This window comes from Panthera tigris, chromosome C1 (genome assembly GCF_018350195.1).
Source record: "Panthera tigris isolate Pti1 chromosome C1, P.tigris_Pti1_mat1.1, whole genome shotgun sequence".
Lineage (NCBI taxonomy): Eukaryota > Metazoa > Chordata > Mammalia > Carnivora > Felidae > Panthera > Panthera tigris.
Window position 1 is genome coordinate 117,635,548 of NC_056667.1, and position 22,665 is coordinate 117,658,212.

The 22,665-nt window shown below is 43.7% G+C and overlaps 1 protein-coding gene and 1 pseudogene across 5 annotated transcripts in view; one reads left to right on the forward strand and one right to left on the reverse strand.

Moving 5' to 3' along the window:
- CFAP221 (cilia and flagella associated protein 221) overlaps positions 1 to 22,665 on the reverse strand; it is a 104,578-nt gene that overhangs the window by 18,102 nt on the left and 63,811 nt on the right. For all 5 annotated transcript variants that reach the window (XM_007091153.3, XM_042994264.1, XM_007091154.3 and 2 more), the window contains 7 exons: positions 22,154 to 22,243; positions 20,048 to 20,146; positions 17,758 to 17,863; positions 14,554 to 14,687; positions 12,097 to 12,177; positions 11,342 to 11,449; positions 10,905 to 11,039 (listed from right to left, as the gene is read on the reverse strand). In XM_007091153.3, the coding sequence (XP_007091215.1) occupies positions 10,905 to 11,039; positions 11,342 to 11,449; positions 12,097 to 12,177; positions 14,554 to 14,687; positions 17,758 to 17,863; positions 20,048 to 20,146; positions 22,154 to 22,243 (753 nt within the window). The remainder of the gene's footprint in view (positions 1 to 10,904; positions 11,040 to 11,341; positions 11,450 to 12,096; positions 12,178 to 14,553; positions 14,688 to 17,757; positions 17,864 to 20,047; positions 20,147 to 22,153; positions 22,244 to 22,665) is intronic.
- LOC107180476 lies at positions 4,017 to 4,574 on the forward strand (annotated as a pseudogene).

A 22,665-nucleotide genomic window follows, 5' to 3' on the forward strand; every position in this document is an offset into this window, starting at 1 on the left:
TTTCAGAAGGAGAACCCAAGGACGGAAGACAGAACGAGCCCCCCAGTCCTCATTGGGCGAACCAGGTCGTCTGTATATTACACCACAGAGATGCCCAAGGAGCAAGGAGGACTTTGGCCACCCCCAGCCAGGAAGCGGGGAAGACCAGCAGGACTGGAGAAGGGACAAAGGAACACAGCCCCACCTCAGGGGTAAAGAGAGCGATTGGAGGGTAACAGTCTGATAACTGCTGACTCCCACCACCAGGAGTCACCCCTGAGGTGACCGAAGGCCAATCGGGAAAGTGCCTGGGAAGGGACTCTAGGGGGAATTGGGGCAGGAGTGACGGAAACCTCAGTGGGGCTGGGTCACTGTGAGACTAGGAGACAGCGTGATGGCGGACAGGCCGGCTGCACCCTAGTCAGGTGGTGAGGAAGGCAACAGTGCCCAACACCAGGGAGGTGAAATTAGCTGCGTGGCCTTCAGGAGCCTCTCCTACCCTGCTTGATTGAGGGCCAGTGAAGTTGTGTGGCCGACTCTCGGGATGTGCCTTGGGGCCAAGGGTGATTAATGAAGGAAATGCTTTTGGAAACGGCAATATCACTATCTTTAATAGTTGTCATACTTCAGATTCCCCTGGGTGGCCATTGCCACCAGAGTAAGCGGCCTGAGTGGTCATCCCATAATTATTTTAATTCTCATTTTCCTCAGACTAATGCACGCATGTGGCAGCAACTCGTCCAGGCTGGAAGGGTTTGTGATGAAAAGCGATGGGGCTCCTGAAGACCATTCCTGTCCCCAGGCCCATATCCCAGAGGCTGTTTCTTTCCATTATGTCTGAGTTTTGTGCCTCCAATGGCCATTACTCTAAACATTATGCTTATTCTTCCAGCTCTCTATTACCAACCTCAGCCAGTAGCCATTGACTCATTCCTATGCGAATGGGGATTTTGCTCATGTACACCAATGCTCCTTCCAATTTTGAAAATCACATTGTTATTTTTAGTGCTGCTGTGAGTTATCTTTGTGACTTGGAAGGATGCACTTATACCCCTATTTGTTGTTTCATTATCTTTGGCTGAGTATTTCAACTCCCCCCTCACATGCGATGAAAACATTACCATTCCTATGCTTTCTTGTAACCCTCCTGCCCTCTTCCACAGTCTTGCTTTTATGTCATGGAGATGGTTAACATCTGCCTTCTGGAACCACAGTCAAGACCTCCATACTTTGTTCATTAGTTGTCTTTGAAAGTTGGCAACTAATAAAGAGCATTTCTTTTGTCTTAACTGTGGAAATATGTTTCTCTGCCAGGCCAAGTGGAGGCTCAGATTATAGTTCTTTTTTTGTGTGTGTGAAGGTTCACTATCAGGTCACTGACAGAAAAAGAGTCCCAGTAGCAAGGCTAACTGGATTCCACTTTTTCTTTTATTTACCAGTAACTCTTAAAAATGACATCGAATTTTAGTTCGGTTTCCTATTTGGAACAAATATCGATTTTTAGTTGATTCTTTTCTCCCCTAAAGTTTATCTTATTATTATTTTTTTAATGTGTATTTACTTATTTTGAGAGGGAGGCAGAGAGCTAGCAGGGAAGGGGCAGAGAGAGAGGGAGATAGAGAATCCCAAGCAGGCCCCACGCTGTCAGTACAGAACCTGACATGGGATTCGAACTTACCAATGGTGAGATCATGACCTGAGCTGAAACATAGAGTCGGATGCTTAACTGACTGAGACACCCAGGCACCCCATCAATTCTTTTAAAAAAATTTTTTTTTTAACATTTTATTTATTTTTGATAGACAGAGAAAGACAGAGCACAAGTGGAGGAGGGGCAGAGAGAGAGGGAGACACAGAATCTGAAGCAGGCTCCAGGTTCTGAGCTGTCAGCACAGAGCCTGACACGGGGCTCAAACTCACAAACCGGGAGATCATGACCTGAGCCGAAGTCGGACGCTTAACCCACTGAGCCACCCAGGCGCCCCTCCCCTCTAGAATTTATAATGGCTTTTTCTTTTGCCTGGATGATGTACCTTTCTCAGGTCCTCGAATGTTTCCATCCTTTCGACTGCACTGTTAGTGTGTGGGGCCCACCCTTCCCTCTACACCTCTTTCCCAGAGCCCTTTACCTTTCCTCCTGCAGGCTGAATGCAGCAGGACTTCTCGATAATGCTTTCCAACTGGTATTTCTTCCCTTTGGTTTTTGTTTCTTTTCTTAGGGTTTCCAAATTTCTTCTTTTATAGCTATACTGATATAGAACTGACACACAATAAACTACACATATTAAAAGTATGTAATTTGATGTCTTGATGTATGTTACATCTGCAAAACCACCAGAAAAATTACAAACATCTCAGGAGCGCTTGGGTGACTCAGTCTGTTAAGCGACCAACTTCCGGCTCAGGTCATGATCTTGTGATTCACGAGTTTGAGCCCCACATCGGGCTCTGTGCTGACAGCTTAGAGCCTGGAGCCTGCTTCGGATTCTGTGTCTCCCTCTCTCTCTGCTCTTCTCCTGCTCATGCTCTGACTCTCTCTCTCAAAAACAAAAACATTAAAAAAATTAAATTAAAAAAAAATTTAAATTAAATTAAAAAAAAAGATCAAGATTTTTCTTGATCACCCTCCAAAGTTTTCTCTTGTCCCTTTGTAAGCTCTCTGTCCTTCTTCCCTGCTCCGCCATACCAATCCATCCAACTCATCACTACACAGTCAGTAATCTGCTTTCTGTCTCTATAGATTACTTTAGATGTTCTAGACTTTTACACAAATTGAATCATACAGCCTGTATTTGTTTTTTGGTCTGATTTCTTTTACTCGGCATAATTATTCTGAGAATCATCCATGTTGTTACATGTATCAAGAGCTCACTTTTTCTAGGTTACTCAAAAAAAAAAAAAAAAGAAAGAAAGAAAAAGAAAAAAGAGAAAGAAATACCATATGACCCAGCAATTCTACTTCTGGGTATTTATCCAAAGAAAATGAATACATTAATTTTAAAAGATATATGCACCCCTGTGTTCACTGCAGCATTTTTCACAACAGCCACCATATAGGAGCAGCCCATGTCCATCAATAGGTGAATGGATAAAGAAGATACGGTACAGGGGCGCCTGGGTGGCTCAGTCGTTTAAGCGTCCGACTTCAGCTCAGGTCACGATCTCACACTCCGTGAGTTCGAGCACCGCGTCGGGCTCTGGGCCGATGGCTCGGAGCCTGGAGCCTGCTTCCGATTCTATGTCTCCCTCTCTCTCTGCCCCTCCCCCGTTCATGCTCTGTCTCTCTCTGTCTCAAAAATAAATAAAACGTTAAAAAAAAAAAAAAGAAGATACGGTACATATATACAAAGGAATATTAATCATAGAAAGAATGAAATATGGCCATTTGCAACAATATGGATGGACCTAGAAGGTATTATGAAAAATGAAGTAAGTCAGACAGAGAAAGACAAATATGGAATGATTTCACTTACATGTGGAATCTGAAAACAAAACAAACAAGAAACCAGACTCTAAATACAGGAAGCAAACTGGTAGTTGCCAGAGGGAGGTGGGTGGGGAGATGGGTGAAACAGATAAAGGGGATTCAGAGGCATAAATTTCCTGTTATAAAATAAATAGGGGCGCCTGGGTGGCTCAGTCAGTTAAGCTTTCGACTTAGGCTCAGGTCATGATCTCATGAGTTCGAGCCCCGTGTCAGGCTCTGTGACGACAGCTTGGAGCCTGGAGCCTGCTTCAGATTCTGTGTCTCCCTCTCTCTCTCTCTGCCCCTCCCCTGCTCATGGTCTGTCTGTCTCTCAAAAATAAATAAACATTAAAAATTTTTTTAAATAAATAAGTTATGGGGGTGCAAAGTACAGCATAGGGAATATAGTCGATAATACTGTGATAACACTATACAGTGACAGATAGTGACTATACTTCTTGCGGTGGGCACTAAGTCATAAATTAATGTTGAATCACTATGTTACACACCTGAAACTAATATAAAATTGCATCTCAACTGTACTTCAGTTTTTAAAAAAGGAGTTCGGCTTTCAGCTCAGAGGAGGCAAAGGTACAACTGTCTTCCATTGTCCCAAATCCAGGTTCATCTAACACCAGCCGCCTCCACCATGTGGCCCAAGTTCGACCCCAACAAGATCAAAGTCATATACCTGAGGCGCACTGGTGGGGAAGTTGGTGTCACACATGAACTGGGCCTGAGGATTGGCCCCCTGTGTCCTTCTCCTAAGGCAAATGGTAACTAGAACAGTCTATGGATTATGGTGAAACTGACCATTCAGAACAGACAGCCCCAGATTGAAGTGGCACCTTCCTGCCTCTGCCCTGATTATCAAAGCCCTCAAGGAACCACCAAGAGACAGAAAGAAGCAGAAAAACAGTAAGCACGGTGGAAATATCACTTTTGATGAGAGCGTCAACATTGCTCAACAGATGCGGCACCGATCTTTAGCCAGAGAACTCTCTGGAACCATTAAAGAGATCCCGGGGACTGCCCAGTCCGTGGGCTGCAATGCTGATGGCAGCCACCCTCATGACATCATAGATGACATCAATAGTGATGCGGTGAATGCCCAGCTAGTGAACAATAACAACAACGGAAAATATCGCAATAAAGGATCATTTGGCAAACCACCACCATCGCCACCAGTAACAACAAAAAAGGGTTCATTGCTTTCTATTACTGAGGAGTCGTCTACTGGATAGTAATACTACAGTCTGTTTATCCATTAACCTATTGGTGGTCGCTCTTTTCCAGGTTGGGGAACATATAAAGCTGCTATGAGTATTCTTACTCAAGCCTCATGCTTCCATCTGTCTTGGGTAAATACCTAGGACCAGAATAGCTGGATCATATGATAGGTATATGTTTACTACTAACTTTTTACCTCTGTAAGAGACTGTCACACTGTTCAAAGTAGTCGTACCATTTTACATTCTCACCAGCAGTCTTTTTAATTTTAGATATTCTAACGAGGTATCTCATTGTGGTTTTAATCTGTATTTTGCTAATAACGCATTATTTTGAGCACCTTCTCATGTACATATTTGTCACCTGTGTATTTCTGGTGGAGATCTTTTGTCCATTTTAAAATTGGGTTGTTGAGGGGCGCCTGGGTGGCTCAGTCGGTTAAGCGTCCGACTTCGGCTCAGGTCATGATCTCAAGGTCCGTGAGTTCGAGCCCCGCGTCAGGCTCTGTGCTGACAGCTCAGAGCCTGGAGCCTGTTTCAGATTCTGTGTCTCCCTCTCTCTCTCTCTGACCCTCCCCTGTTCATGCTCTGTCTCAAAAGTAAATAAACGTTAAAAAAAAAAATTAAAATTGGGTTGTTGAGGCATGTGGGTGGCTCAGTCAGTTAAGCATCTGACTTTTGATTTCAGTTCAGGTCATGATCTCATGGTCGTGAAATCAAGCCCTGAATCGGGCTCTGTGCTGGGCAGGGAGCCTGCTTAAGATTCTCTCTCTCTCCCTCTGTCCCTACCCTGCTCTATGGCATGCATGTGCTCTCTCACTCTCTCTCTGTCTCTCAAAAAATAAAAAATAAAATTGAGTTGTTTTCTTAGTATTGAGTTTTGAAAGTTCTTTCTATATTCTGGATATAAGTCTTTTACCAGATATTGTGATTTCAAAGTGTTTTCTCCAAATCTGTGATTTATCTTTTCATTTTCTTAACAGTGTCTTTAGAAATGCAGGAATTCTTACTTTGGACAAAGTCTTATTAATCCATTTTCCCCCCATTCATGGATTGTGGTTTTGGTGTTCTAAGAAATCTTTGTCTAACCCAAGTACACACAAATGTTCTTCTATGTGTTTTCTAGAACTTTTCTAGTTTTTGGTTTTATATTTAGGTCTATGTTCCACTAATTTTTGTAAACAGTGTGAGGTACAGATTAAAGTTCTTTTATTTTTATTTTTGGTAAATAGATACCCAAATATCCTAGCAGTATTTCTTGAAAAGACTATCTTTTCTCCAATGAATTGTCTTTGAGCTTTGTCAAAAATTAACTGGCCATGTATGTATGAACACATTTATTTCTTGATTCTCAATTCTGTTCCATTGATCTGTTTGTCTGTTTTTATGCAGATACCATACGGTTGTGGTCAGTGTAGCTTTACAATACCCACTGAAGTCAGGTAATGTAGATCCTTCAACTTTGTTTTTCAAAGTTGTTTTGGATATATTTGCATTCCAAATAAATTTTAGAGTAAGCTTGTCAATTTCTTTAAAAGTGGGGTGGGGGTGGGCTGCAAGCTTTCGAGTGGATTGTGTTAAATACTTTTACGTTACTTTGTACATGTGATGTCTTAGCAATATTAAATCTCCCAATCCATCAATATGGTGTTATTTCACCATTTATTTAGATCTTTCTTGATTTCTCTCAGCAATTTTTCTTAATTTCGGTGTATTAGTCTTACACGCTCTTGTCAGGTTTATCCCTAAGTGTTTCATATTTTTTGGAGCTATTGTTCAGTGAAATGAATTTTAAAAATTTCAGTTTTGGACTGTTTGTTGCCAGTATATAGAAATATAGCTGATTTTTGTGTCTTGATCTTATATCCTGCAATCTTGGTAAATTTACTTATTGGTTTTATCAGATTTTTGGATAGATTCAATTGTATGTTTTGCATAGACAATAATTTTGTTTCTGAATACAGATAGTTTTGCTTTTTCCTTTCAAATATAGAGGACTTTTATTTCTTTTTTCTTGACTTGTTACACTGGCTATAGTTACAATCTTAATAGAATTAGTAAGAGCAGACATCCTTGCCTTATTCCTGATCTTAGGGGGAAAGGATTCAATCATTTACCATTCAGTATTGTGCTACCTCCAGGTTGGGTTTTTTTTTTTTTTCATGTTTATTTATTTATTTTGAGAGATAGAAAGAGCATGAGTGGGGGAGGAGAAGAGAGAGAGGAAGAGACGATCACAAGCAGGCTCTGTACTGTCAGCACAAAGCCTGATGCATGGCTCGAATTCGCAAGCCATGAGATCATGACCAGAGCAGAAATCAAGAGTTGGATGCTTAGCTGCCTGAACCACCCAGGTGCCCCTCCAGGTGTTTAACAGATACTCTTTATCAGGTTGAGAAAGTTCCCATCTGTCTGTCACTTACTGAGACTAAGTATCAGGAATGACAGACTGCTCCTCTGTACCTATAGAGATGCTCATGTTTTTCTTTTTCAGTCTGTTAAAATGGTGAAGTACCCTGAGTTTTGAACATTAAACTAATTTTGTGTTTCTTGCATAAGCCCCTATTTGCTCATGATACATTATTCTTTTTGTATGATGAATACGATTTGTTAAAATTTTATTTGCTTGTATTTTATTTGCATGTATTTATTTATTTGCATCTATGCTCATGAAGGATATTTGTTGATCCTTTTCCTGTAATGTCTCTGTCTAGCTTTGGCATTAGAGTAATACTGACTTCTAGAATGAGTTGAGAAGTAATCTCCTCTTCCCTTTTCTGGAAGAGTTTTTGTGGATTTGGTATCATTTCTTCCTTAAAAGGATTGCTGAATTCCGCAGTGAAGGCATCTGTACCTACAGTTTTCTTTGTGGGAACGCTTTTAATCACCAATTCAATTTTTAAAATAGATATAGAGCTAGCAGAGTTATCTATCTCTTCTTGAATAAGATTTACTATTTTGTACCTTTTAAGGAATTTGTCCATTTAACTTGTTGAACTTACTGGCATGAAGTTTTTAATAACATTAACTTATTATCTTTTTAATATCTATAGAATCTGTAGTGATGTCACTTCTCTCAGTCCTGATATTGATAATTTATGCCTTTTAACCATTTTTTCCCTAATCAGTTAGATTACAGTTTTATCCAGTTTACGGATCTTCTCAAAGAACTAGTTTTTCTCTATTGTTTTTTCTTTTTTCTGTTTCACTGGTTTTCAATCTAATCTTTGTTATTTCTCTTCTCTGATTAGTTTGGATTTCATCTGCTCTTCTTTTTTGAATGTCTAAAAGAGTAGCTGAGGACATAATTTAAGTCCCACTCTTACTTTCTAATGTAGGTGTACAGCATTATAAAATTCCCACAAATTTTTTTTGTTTTCATTTTCACTAAGTTAAAAATACTTTCCAATTTCTCTTTTGATTTCTTCCTTGGACTATAGGCCATTTAAAATTTTTTTAATGTTTGTTTATTTTTGGGAGAGAGAGAGAGAGAGAGAGAGAGAGAGTGAGCAGGAGAGGGGCAAAGAGAGAGGGAGACACAGAATCCAAAGCAGGCTCCAGGCTCTGAACTGTCAGCATGGAGCCCAATGCGGGACTTGAACTGTGCATGAACTGTGCAATCATGACCTGAACAGAAGTCGGATGCTTAACTGAGCCACTCAGGTGCCCCAATATAGCCTATTTTATAGTATTTAATTCAGCTTCCGAATTTTGAGGGGAGGTTTGTAGATATATTTAGGCTCTTCTTTTCTTTTTTTCTTTTTTTTTTTTTTTCAACGTTTTTTATTTTATTTTTTTTTTGGGACAGAGAGAGACAGAGCATGAACGGGGGAGGGGCAGAGAGAGAGGGAGACACAGAATCGGAAACAGGCTTCAGGCTCCGAGCCATCAGCCCAGAACCTGACGCGGGGCTCGAACTCACAGACCGCGAGATCGTGACCTGGCTGAAGTCGGACGCTTAACCGACTGCGCCACCCAGGCGCCCCTAGGCTCTTCTTTTCTGATTCAAGTTCTTCAAAACCAGAAAAAATACTTCATATGATCGGAGTATTTTCAATTTTATTGAGACTTATTTTATGGTCCCAAATATGGTCTATCTTGGCAAACTTTCTGTATACACTTGAAGAGAATCTTCATTCTATTGCTTTTGGGTAGAGTATTCTAGCAATGCCAATTAGGTGAAGTTGATTGATAGTGGTATTTAAATGTTTTATATCCTTACTGATTTTCTGTTTACTTCTTCTATCAACTATTGACAGGGGGGTGGTATTGAAATCACCAACTATAATTGTGGATTTGTCTCTTTTTTCCTTTGCATTTCAATGGGTTTTTGTTTCATGTATTTTGAAGCTCTGGTTATTAGGTGAATAAATATTTAGAATTGTTGTGTCCCTCTGATGAACTGCCCCTAACCTTAGGTTCCTAACCTAAGGCATGCTCTTAGTATTTGTGGAATTAATGAGTTAATAAGTAACTACTGATATTTTCCAAGGAAGTATGAGTGTGACTATGGAAAATTCCGGTAACTCCTTTAGACCAATTTCCTGTCTTTTAGAACGGGGAGGGGGTGGTAATGGGTGAATCTGGGGGACAAAAGATTGAAGAGTGTTTTTCAAATCTTGCTGTGGGGAGCCCCACAGTTTTGCAGGGACATCTTCCTCAGGAGAGCCTTCTACCCCACTGCCATCCCAGCAAGTAAGTAGGATTCTAGGTCATTTTACCTATTGCCTTCTGATGTAAAATTTCAGCTGATGTGAGGACTGTAGTTCTAAATGAAGTTTGAAAATCTGTGAGTTAAACATCCTGTGAGTTTATCCCAGCTCTAAGATTCTAAGTCTCCAAGGAACACTCCTCTCAACCAATGTGACTATGAAAAAATGCCCATAATGGCTAATGTAGGAAAGCAACACAGTTCGGAGGAAGAGCCCTGAGGCAAACAACCAGGAAATAGGCAGGTTTCTGTCCTACGTCTCCCACTAGCTGACTGAGAGACGTTTGGTGTTGAATATCAGCATCTCTGCCCACCTTAGAGATGGAGATTCCCATTTGGAGATTCTCCAAAGAGACTTTCTCAACTAGTATCTAAGGTTGTTCTTGGTTGTATGTATGTGTGTGTCTGTCTTTAAAACATAAACCATAACTTGGGCGACTACTGTGGCATCTCACTGATGATCCCATCATTACATAGAACCTCATCAGATTTTCTGTCAGCGTTTCATTCACTTAGGACTTGGGTAGAAAGAAATATAAGGGTAGGAGAAGAGACCCCACGAGGGCAGATCAGCAGAAGTGGAGGCCTGGTGAGGGAGGAAAGTGCACCAAGTTTGGCAGGGAACTACGCAGGGACGCAGAGACGGGGGTGTGGTCTTGTTGTTGGTCTCATATAGGCTTGGACTTAATTTGGAAGAAAATGGGGAGTCAGTGAAGAATGTGGAGCAGGACAGTAGCATGGTTAGGGTGTGCTTCAGGGAAGTTAATCAAGTGTGGCTACAGAAACAAAGTGGAACAGAAATCTGGGAGACAGAGGTAGAAGTATGGAAGGGATGCCCAAGGAAGAAATAAGGCATCCAGAGAGCTCTGAGTGATGAGGTTTGGGTTGATTTAACTTTCTCTTTCTGCTGTTTCTTTCTTTCTTTCTTTCTTTCTTTCTTTCTTTCTTTCTTTCTTTCTTTCTTCTTCTTCTTCTTCTTCTTCTTCTTCTTCTTCTTCTTCTTCCTCTTTTTTTTGAGAGAGAGGGAGAGAGTGGGGAGACTGCAAGCAGGGGAGGGGCAGGGAGAGAGAGAATCTTAAGTGGGCTCCATGCCTAGCATAGAGCGCTGACTCGGGGCTCGATCTAACAACTGTGAGATAACAACCTGAGCTGAAAACAAGAGTCAGATGCTTAACTGAGTGAGCCACCTACGTACCCTCTTCTTTTTTTTTAACCATCCACACATATATATATATATATATATATATATATAATATATAATATATAATTATATGAAATTAGAAAAGACCATAAAGGTATTTTCATAAACATAAATAAATTCTGGAATTGCTAGAAGACAGGAACATTGACATTCTTCAAACAATAAATGCTGGCAATCGATTTCAAAGGTGAGATATCGCTTAACACTTGAAACGCCAAAGACAGAAAAATATTCCCAAGTAATGCTTCTGTTTTCTTATAGAGTAATTTTTGAAACAGAGGAACATACAACCTGAGACTTCTGCCAGTTGTCACTTACAAAAATATAAAGCGGGTCATAATCTGGAGACCTGGCTAAGGCCTCAGGTGGTTTCATGCCCAAGACCGAGGTCTTGCCAGGGAGCTGAGTTGTGGCGTCCTGCTTGGGCAGAGTTATGATGGTGGTGGCTTCATCCTGTGAAGGGACCAAGCAGCGTGTTAGTCTTGACACCAGGACAAGAGCGGAAACATAAGAGCACTTCTTTTTATTTTTCATGTTTATTTATTTATTTTTGAGACAGAGAGTGAGAGCGCGCAAGGGTGCTAGTGGAGGAGGAGCAGAGAGAGAGAGAGACAGAGAGGATCCCAAGCCTGACTCAGGGCTCGATCTCATGAACCGTGAGATCGTGACCTGAGCCCAAATCAAAAGCTGATGCTCAACCAACGGAGACACCCAGGCCCCCCGAGAGAAATTCTTAAAGGTGGGGGTTGTGTTACCTCAGCCCCTTGCTTCAGGGTTCGAGCAAGCTTTTGAGGTCTGTAGCTCGTTGACGATCTCTGGACACAGAATGGCTGATACCCTTTAATTTTGTACAGCTGAGGAACCTGAGGTCAAAGAAGACAACTGACTAAATGCTCTTAAAACGCCCGTTACCAATGAATGGGATCTCATTCTCAATAACAGCACTTCTGAGCTGCCCAACGGTAAAAGGAACATGAGTACCGGCTTGCAGCCATCACCTTGTGCAGCCAAGCACTGGTTTGGCCCAGCACTGGGGGACATTAGCGTAAGTCCCAAGCCCTGTTCCAGGTCCCTGCTCTGGGTCCCAGGACACATGTGCGTTTGCCATTACTCTTCTGTACCACAGGGCTTATCCGTAGAAATACACCGAACACTGGTTAACAAACCAGTGATTTAAAATACTTAGATTTTCGAAACCAGAAGTGGCTGTATACCTCAAGAAAGGCTGACTAACTTCTGTTCACTTCACCTTGTGCTTTTTCTTAAAGTTTATCATATATGTAGTTCGGATAGCTTCACGCACGCGATATATACCATATATCCCCAGGGTAAAGAGAAACCACGTATGTTACACCTCGCACATACCATCAAATGATAGCAGAAAAACACACACGGTATGCTCTAGTGTATCAACTATAAAAGAACAAAACCAGTAATGCAATTCAAATTCAAGAATATTTTGTACACTTCATAAGAAACCCATTAGCTAATCCCGTATGACAGGTCTGACCTGCAGATTGAAGAAAGAGTAACTCTGCTTGATTTGAATTTCCGAAGATTTAATTGGGACTGGTCCAAGGCCATCAGGAGCCTAAAACGTGGAAATTCAAAAGACAAGGGCACATAATCAACGCTGGGCGAAAGCGGCTACGCTTCTATTCCTCTACCTCCCGTCACCTTTCCCGTGACCACAGTTGCTACCTGATGTGTGAGGCATGGAGGCAGTGCTGACCGACCTCCCCTCGTCTCATAGTGTCTGTGATCCTTCTTCCTTTCCTATTGTTGTGGGTGCTGCAATATGCCACCCAGAATCCCCTTCAGGCTTAACGGACTCAGTCCTCCTACTTCAAGGAGTCCTCTCGACAGAAACAACTCTCAGGGGTCAGCCCTCTTCAGGGGTTGCTTTGGTTGAAGGGAACTGCCTCCTTCAAGGTCCTGTGCCCCACCCAGGGAGGCCTGCCTGCAACCTCAAGTTGAAACAAAGGTATAAATGCCGGGTGGCCTCACGCTGCCCCAGCTTCAGAACCCCTCGCGAGTTCAGCTGAGGCCTCTGCCCAGGAGGGCGGTTCTCCTCTCTCTGTCCTATGCCAGCTCCCGCTGCTTCCCTTCCCCAGGGGCTGATCCCCAAAGCATTACCTTCCTGCATGCTGTCTGCCTCCATCACCCAGAGAACCTGGAACGCTGCCTGACATACTATGGACATTCGATAAATACTGTACTTCACCCAATCTGAGACACCATCATGAAATGAATCCGATGCAATGCTAACATGCCATCCATTATGAGACATTTCCCAATTTCAAAGATGGTAATAAAAAAGAATTGATGAGATAAAGTATCTATGGAATGAATTATACAATTCTTTATAAACTGGGGTGCTGAGCACTCTTTCATCAACCCTGAGCGGCAGAGAAGTCTTTGTAGGACTAAGATGCCAGATGGAATGTGTGAGATGGGAACTACTGAAAAATAATGAGATGCGCCCCACAGCACAGTGATCTCTTCATCCCTCTCACCCTTTGCACCCCATTTATTATTAAGTGTGCTTATTAATGCTTGAAAATCACTGATTTATTATTCCCTAGGAATTCTGTAGTCTGATCTTTTAGGTCATTTAATTATCTAATGCAGAAAACACATGGAATTTCTAAACTCTGTCCTGCAATTCTTGAGTAGATGAACCGGCAATGTGTAAAATACATCGTAGGATGTGAATGGCAAGCTTATTCTTTAAAAGTAAAAAATTAGGGGTGCCTGGGTGGCTCAGTCGGCTGAGCGTCTGACTTCGGCTCAGGTCATGATCTCGTGGTTCGTGAGTTCGAGCCCCGCATCGGGCTCTGTGCTGACAGCTCAGAGCCTGGAGCCAGCTTCGGATTCTCTCTCTCCTTCTCTCTCTGCCCCTCCCCTGCTCACGGTCTGTGTCTCCCTCTCTCTCAAAAATAAATAAACATAAAAAACATTTAAATTTAAAAATAAATAAATAAATAATTTGCCTGTGCACTTTCAACATCAATTTATTAAAAAAAAATTTTTTTTAATGTTTATTTTTGAGAGAGACAGAGTGTGAGCAGGGAGGGGCTGCGAGACAGGGAGACACAGAATCCGAAGCAGACTCCAGGCTCTGAGCTGTCAGCACAGAGCCCGACGTGGGGCTCAAACCCACGAATCGTGAGATCATGACCTGGGCCGAAGTTGTCCGCTTAACCAACTGAGCCACCCAGGTGTCCCTCAGCATCAAATTAAAGATGCCTTTTATTGCTAAGGACATGAACTTAGGCTACATTTTATTACCGGCCATATGACCTTGTGTCTCAGTTTCTTCCTCCTCTGTAAAACAGTAAGCCTATCACATAGATTCGTTGAAGATTAAATGAACTGTTACAAGTGAGGCATTTCAGGCACTGCCTGATTCATGGTAAGTGCAATGTAAGAGTCAGCTATTGTTTTTATTTTAATGCATCATCATGCCCATAAGGCAAGAAAATGAACTGTCGCACCTCTTTCCAGAGAGAGTGAGAGAGAAGGAGAGAGAGAGAGAGAGACAGAGAGAATTGAGAGTCTCATGGCTTAGAGTGTTAGATCCCGGGGCCACCCATCCCTGGCTGCCCCATTGCCCATGCAGTGGGGCCCACCTCCCCAGGCCTGGCCTTCTCGGATTCTCCACCTGCCCTTCTGCTCTCAGGCCCGGTTCCCCGGGCTGTCCGGAGGGGTTCTTGCTGGCTTCCAGGCTGGAAAGCACCCAGTGCAGATTACCAGGGAGCTCTGCACATGTGTGTTAGGGGCCGGGCAGGCGGCAGTAGATGATCCCTGGTTTCCCACTGGTCACAAGTCCCTGAGCACAGGTATCCCCTGGGAGCTTCTCAGGGGGAGGTGAAGGGACAGAGACTGAGGTACGGCTTGCCTTGGTATCTGCCCAACAAGCATCTGCTCGCGCCCCGTCCCCACCCCACAGCCCGACAGCACCTACCAACTCGTTGGAGCTCTGAGGAGGACTGTAGGATGGGAAGGCGAAGGGCAGCACTTTCTTGGGTGAGACAAAGAACGAGCTGGAATAATCATCTCGACTGATCTGGGACAGGAGGTGTCTGGACGAATTCTTATCTGTGGGTGAAAAACAAAAGAGCACTTTGGGGGAGTTCTTGGGGTATTTTTACGTGAAACTACCATCTTCAGTTTCTTATTTGCCACCCACCAATTAGTGGATACGTGCTGCATGCCATTGTGGAAAAGAATAGAGGTCTGGGGCGCCTGGGTGGCTCAGTCAGTTAAGCATCCAACTTCTGCTCAGGTCATAATCTCACGGTTAATGAGTTCGAGCCCCACATCGGGCTCTGTGCTGACAGCTCAGAGCCTGGAGCCTGCTTCTGATTCTGTTTCCCTCTCTTTCCTCTCTGCCCCTCCCTTACTCTCACTCTGTCTCTCTTTCTCTCTTAAAAATAAATAAACATTAAAACATAAAAATTAAAAAAAATTAAAAAAAAAGAAAAGAATAGAAGTCTATGCATACGGTCCCATTTGTAGTTTTCTTTAGTTCTTTATCTCACCCCTTTTCCAATTTTTAGAAATTTCATTTTTTTACCTCCAAAAAAAACTATAATTCCTAACGAAAGGATTGCTAATGAATATTCTTTGTCCTTGTCAGCAAAGAAAAAGATCATATTAAAAAAAGACATATGAAGGGGCGTTTGGGTGGCTCAGTTGCTTGAGCGTCCGACTTTGGCTCAGGTCATGATCTCACAGTTTGCGAGTTCGAGCCCTGAAATCTGGCTCTCTACTGTCACCGTAGAGCCCCCTTCAGATCCTCTGTCGCCCTCTCTCTCTGCTTCTCCCCCACTCATGTTCTCTCTCTCTCTTTCTCAAAAATATATAAACATTAAAAAAAAAACTAAAAAAAAAACCCATGAAGACATTTTACATGGGTCCATATATAATTAACAGGTAAACTTTACAATACTTTAAAAAAGGGGGTGTCTGGATGGCTCAGTTAGTTGAGTGTCTGACTTCGGTTCAGCTCATGATCTAATGGTTCACGAGTTTGGGCCCCGAGTCCAGCTCTGTGCTGACAGCTCAGAGTCTGGAACCTATTTCGGATTCTGCGTCTCCCTCTCTCTCTGCCCCTCCCCCACTGGAGTTCTTGTCTCTCTCTCTCTCAAGAATAAACATTTAAAAAAATTAAAAAACAAAACAAAACAATACTTGAAGAGTTCCTTTATTAGAAACATCAATATCGGACATCAAAATAATATAGGAGGGGAAAAAAGCATAATTAAAAAAATGTTTTATTTATTTTTGAGAGAGAGAGAGAGAGAGAGCACGTGCACACATGAGTGCGGAAGGGGCAAAGAAAGAGGGGGACAAAGGATCCCAAGCAGGCTCTGCACTGACAGCAGTGACCCTGATGCGAGACTCAAACTCACAAACTGTGAGATCATGACCTGAGCCAAAGTCTGATGCCCAACTGACTGAACCACTCAGGTGCCCCAAAAACATAATTTCTTTTTAAAGTTTATTTATGTATTTACTTGAGAGAGACAGACAACGCGAGTGGGGGAGAGACAGAGAGGGAGAGAGAGAATTTCAAGCAAGCTCTGTGATGCCAGAGCAGAGTCCGATGTGGGGCTCGAACTCATGAAACCCTGAGATCATGACCTGAGCCCAAACCAAGAGCTGGATGCTTAACTGACTCAGCCACCCGGGGGCCCCAGAAAAAAGCATAATTAAAGTGCAATAAAATGTTATGAAAAACAAAATACCCATCTGGATCTTGAAGGGGAGGAAGAACCGGGGCTTCTCCCTCCCTTGGGGCTATGTGGGTCTCTCCCTGGCTCTGATTTGGGGGCCCTGCCTGCGACAAGTGATGGGATACTGCTGGGGACATGCCCAATGACTGTTGGGTGTGTCCATGGTGAAGGTCTGGACAGGCTGCTTGTCCTCTGTAGGACTCCAAGCGTCACACCTGCTGCCCCCCAGACCACACCCTCCTGTGGTGAAGCCCAGCCCACTATTTTGTGATAAATGGCAAGTATTTTCTTCCTCTGATAATGGACTCAATAAACAGCACTGGATGAAGAAAAAAAAAAAAGGATTAAAATGCGATAAAATATTTTGAAAAAAACACCTATCCAGATCTTGAAGGAGAGGAAGAACAAAGAGCCAGGCTCGGAGGCCTCAGGCTAGGGAGGGCAGGAAGGGTCTGGAAGGATAGGGGCCTGCCCGTGGGTCTGCAAACAAGCCGCAATGAAGAAGACGGTGACACAGCTTTTGGACTCCCAGAAGCCACTGAGAGCGTGGCTCCAACAGCCCAGTCAACTCGGGTATCCAAGGACTGGAATGCCTTTAAGTAGCAAAGATGATATGAGATAAAAAGCTTTTTGTGCAAATGGTAGGTTGAGACAGCACCAGATGCAGCCACTCAGTCAGCAAGTAGGAATATGGACTACCCCGCTCTCTCTGATGACCCGACAGAACAGAGGGCACACAAAACAAGAGATCAAGCCATGCCCAGCCTTTGCGGACGTTACAACTTGACCCGGTTGGTCGGCCTTGCTAACTCTCAGTTGGGCATTTCAACCAAACCTGGTGGGGAAGTCTGATTCATGTCTGGGTAGGCTGAAAGGTGGTCCCCTTAAAAGATGTGCACGTTCAGTTCCCCGGGGAGCTGTGACTCCATCACCTTACACGATAAAAGGGACTTTGCAGGTGTGATTGAGTTAAGGATCTTGAGATGTGGAGAGTGTCCTGAGTGATCCAGGTGGGCCCAATGTTGTCACAGGATCCATGTAAGAGGGAGGCAGAAGGGTCACAGTCAGAGGAGATGTCACGACTGAAGCAAGAGGTCAGAGTGGTATGAGGAAAGGGCCTCTGGAAGCTGGAAAGACTAGAACAGACTCTCGGCTAGAACCTCCAGAAGGAGCCAGCACCACTGACACCTTGATTTTAGACTGCTGACCTCCAGCAATGTGCGATAATACATTTATGTTTGTTTTCAGCCATTAAGTTTGTGTCGCTTTGTTACGGTGGCCATAAAAAACAAAACAAAACAAAACAAAACCCTAATGGATGTGATTTATGAAACTGTTTTACCTCTATGCAGCTAACCTCATTACACAGAAGAATCATGTTCAGAGAACTTATGGCCGAAGCATTGTTGCACCTGACAGCTGTGCTTTACCTGATGTTATTGTCTGTCTTCCTTGGCTGAGCTTTCTGATTATGGTCTCTCTGTCCATGTTATGAATAGCACTCAGCATAACGAGTAACCTCCGATGAACCATGATCTGGAGTGAGAAGGGACAGCTTCAGATTATTAAATTGGTACATGCTCATTTTGACGTACGAGTTAATTCATTTTCCCCAACCACGCTAAGGGCTGAGGCCTCGGCTCTAAGTCAGACTTCACAGGGAAAATGGCACGCAGCCCCAGGGACTTCAAGGTCTCGGCCATGTTGACTTGCCTGAATACAAACAAAGACCAAGTTGTCATCTGGCCTTGTCCCACCCAATTTATGAGCCCTGTTTTTCTATTTCCAGAGTGGAAAGAATGACTAGTCCCACATTCCTTCTTTTTAGTGTATCTGAATAATAATGCTCCCGCCGTGTTATTTTCAGAGTGGAGGGACCAAATAAATAGACGATTGTGTGGGAACAGGGCTGTGGATTTTGGGCAATGCTAACTGTCTATCACTGTGCTTTGCACCCAGAGCACCTGCTACTGGAGGTGAGTGCTACCTGTGCACAAAGCTGTGGCTGAAAGGACCATTCCTTCCATGATTAATACCCCTTTCCATCCTGTAAAGGACTCTATTTAAACAAATAAATAGTACGACATGCCAGTGCTGTGGCCAGTTCTGTTCAAGGTATTGCAGATACCATGAGATCAAACAATTGTCCTGCCTGCACAGAACTGATGTTCTAGGGGTGTGTGTGTGTGTGTGTGTGGGGGGTGATAACAATAAACATTTAAATGAATCTACAGGCTAAATACCATGAAGATGATAAAAGAGTAAATGCACAAGGGCATGACCGAGGGACTGGAAAGAGGGTTCGTCTGGCCACTGGTGCAAGAATAATTAAGCAAGACCTCCCTGAGGAGGTGAGGCTTGATCTCAGACTTGATGAGGAGGAGAGAATGACCTGGGAAGAGAATTCAGAGCAGAGGAACCAGCGAGTATGAAGATCCTGTTTTAGGAACAAAGGAGACCTATTTAAGGGACAGAGAGAAGTCCAGTGTGGCCTTGGCCTTGACAACAGTTGTGCATTTCATTTCGATTGCAATGGGAAGGCTCTGGAGGGTTTTACCAGGGGAGAGGCGTCGTCACCTTTAAGTTTTGGGAATGCTAGTCCGGCTGCCATGGGGGCACTGGACGCAGGGAGAGCTGTTGCCCTGGTCCAGGCAGGGGATGATGGGGCTGTGGCCGATCCAGGGAGATGGCACGAAGTCATCAAACTGGGTGCATATTTGTACATTGAGCTGACAGTCTTGCTGAGGAGTGAGGGAAAGACTGAGCCATCAGTTAGAGCAAAGCACATGACTGCTGACAATACTTTTTCACACTGGAGGGCTCACCCCAGAAAGGCCTGTGGTCCCGCTGCTGGGGAAGCCAGCCTGGCCAGTCTCACTGTTGTTTGCCCATTGTCAACACCTGTGCCCTCGTCCCTTGACAGTTTTGTGCTGCCTCTTTTCACCACTTTCTTCCCCACACTGGAGCATCTTGGGGCCACCTCTATTCACACATGCAGAGCCCTACAGGGCCCTGGAGGTTGACGCACAGGTCACCCATCAGCGGGCTCTGCCTCTCTCCCCCTAGATTGTCATCAGTCCACACTGAAAACACTGCTCGAGGGGCACCTGGGTGGCTCAGTCGGTTGAGGATTCGACTTCGGTTCAGGTCATGATCTCGCAATCTGTGGGTTCGAGCCCCGCATCAGGCTCTGTGCTGACAGCTCGGAGCCTGGAGCCTGCTTCGGATTCTGTGTCTCCCTCTCTCTCTGACCCTCCCCCACTCACACTCTGTCTGTCTCTCTCTCTCTCAAAAATAAATAAACATTAAAAAAAAATGTCCAGAAGAGGTGAATCCATAGAGACAGAAACAGACCAGTGGTTGCCAGGGACTGGGGGATGGAGAGGGGCTCCTAATAGGAACCAGGTTTCTCTTTGAGGTGATAAAAAATGTTCTAAAATTAATTGTCGATTGCCAAATCGTACACCTGAAACTAATAAAACATTGTATTTCAGCTATACTTCAATAAACTTTTCAAAAAATGTTCTTGAGTTTGGATGGTGATGGCTGTACCACTCTGTAAATATATTAAAACCCACCAAACTGTCTACTTTACCAAGAGTGAGTTTTATGGTATGTGAATTATCCCTCAATAAAGCTGTTATAAAAAAAATTCACTGCTTGATTTCCTTGTGCTGAGGGCTACACGAATTGAAATTTCCGTCTGGTGCTGGGACTCACCTTGCGGGCTGCTTGTTGAAACCGCCTTTGCGCCCTGAACCTGTTGACCCAAGTATTATTAATAAGTGGGTCAAAATTAGGATGCAATTCCTTGATTTTCTGTGAACACAGAACACAGGCACATCTTAGACTTAAAATTTAACTCCAGGCATGAGCATTTAATAAAAACGTTTATTTAACTCCAGGCATGAGCATTTAATAAAGACTTCGATCCCAAATCAAGTTATTATTTATTTGTTCTGCTACTGAATGAGCATTTATTCAGCACTTTAAGTGTATGTAGCAATAAAGAGACTTCTTGCAGGGGGTGGGGGCAGCAAACGTGGGATTTGCGATTTGGGTTTTAAGAAATTTACGGTCTAGGGGCGCCTGGGTGGCTCAGTCGGTTAAGCATCCGACTTCGGCTCGGGTCATGATCTCACAGTTGGTGAGTCTGAGCCCTACATTGGGCTCTGTGCTGACGGTTCAGAGCCTGGAGCCTGCTTCGGATTCTGTGTGTCTCTCTCTGTCCGTCTTCTGCTCACGATGTCTCTCAAAATAAATAATTTTTTTTTTTTTAAGGAAATTTTAGAGTCTAGAGAAGCTCAGGCAAATACATGCAACCCTGAAGAGGAAGAGACTTGCAGAGCAATCAGTCCCATGTGGTGGGTGCTGGCACTGCCACATTGAGAGGCACAGACTCTATGACCCCCCCCAACCCCCCCCCCCAGTGCAGAAGGAGGAGTGCTCTGCTCAGCCCCGTCCTCAAGCACCACACAGTGCTTGCATGTCGTGGCACAGAGTGTGTAGACTGGGAGGAATGGGTGTCTGGGGGTGCACTGAGGCCAGCCAGAACCTCAGGCACTGTGGGTTCTTGAGCAGGGAAACGCTATGAAGAAAAAGGCATCAAACGTGAATCAGTCTCAGGGCATCTGGCTGCCTCAGTTGGCAGTGTGTGTGAGACTCCTGATCTCGGGGCTGTGGGCTCGAGCCCCAGGCTGGGTATAAAGATTACTTAGATAAACTTAAAAACAGTGAATCAGCCTCACACTGGCATATGCAGTGGGCTGCAGGGGGCAGGGAGGACGGGCAGATATATGAACGAACAATCTGTTGGAATAGTTGAGGGTAAGACACGAAGGCTTGAGCTCACGTGTGCTTTCGTGGAAGAGCTATGGGCAAGACTTTGTGGCCAGATTAAATGTAGGGAGAAGAAAAGAGGTAAGAAAATCCAGAGGTGGCAAACCCAGGAATAAAAATCGAGAATGATGGGGGCGGGGAACATTAAGAATTGTTTTCATTTTCAAAATTAAAAATCGGGGTTTTAAAAAAATAAATAAAATAAAATAAATAAAAATTGGGGGTTTTAACCAGACACTATCACATGACAGAGGACTCTCAGGGGGAGGGGCCACTGTCCCCTTTTTATGTTTGAGGACACTGAGGCACAGAGGCTAAGAGGGCTTTTCCCTGGTCCCAACTCTGTGGTAGAGCTGGGACCACAACTCTGGCTTCTGGCTTCCTGTCATGCAGGAGGCAAGGAACGAGGCCCTGGGACCCACCTCGAGGACCTGCAGAGGGGCTTAGAGAGCAAAGGGAAACAACAACAACAACAAAAAGATCCAAAAAGGAGAAAGTAGAGAGGCAGAGAAGAGCCAAAGAATTTAAAGCCGTTCATTTCAAGGGTAACATTAATGAATGACTTTTGATGCTTCGCTTGCAAAAATGTAGTGAAAAAAAACACTCTGAAAATGTACGTTAAAATGTAAATGTAAATTAAAAGTTAGCAAGCCTCCCTTAGTGGAAGTGTTTCTATAAAATTATTCAGTGTTTTAAAAATAAGCATTATAGGCCCCTGGGTGCCTCAGTCGGTTGAGCATCTGACTTCGGCTCAGGTCATGATCTCATGGTTCGTGGGTTCGAGCCCCACGTTGGGCTCTGTGCCGACAGCTCAGAGCCTGAAGCCTACTTCGGATTCTGTGTCTCCCTCGCTCTCTGTCCCTAACCCACTCGCATTCTTTCTCTGTCTCTCTCAAAAATAAATAAACATTTAAAAATAAATAAATAAAAATAAGCATCATAAAGGGCTACCAAAAATTAGGTCCCAAATAAAGGAAAGTTACCTACTTCTTCCAGATTATGAACAACCCGTTTGTGGCTGACTTCTGTCTTGAGGCGCTGAAATTCCTCATCCAAAATGGGATCTCCTCTATCTAGCTGGGTTTTTTAATCAACAAAAATATTAAAATTGAATACAAATGCGCACAATGTTGCATCTCTTTCAAACTGACAGCAACTCATCAAGTGATCGGCCACACCCACCATGAGGTCTGGCTGGGAGCCTGACAGAAGTTGCAAGTGACCATTATAATTACACTCACTGTTTCAACACAGGGGTTGGTTACAGACGCACGGACCCAGCACTTTGTTTTCATAACCAGGGGACAGTGGCTCTGGCAATCATTTCCAAGACATTTAAAATTCACAGAAAGGATTTTAGAAAACTGTGTAACTACAGGAGTGCAGAGATTTCATTTAAAAGAAATTTAATGTCTCAGTAAAGTTTCAAGCTCTTCAGAGTGGATTATCTCAGCATCAGGTTCAACAAAGACCCCATAATTCCTCCCCCTCTCCTGGGT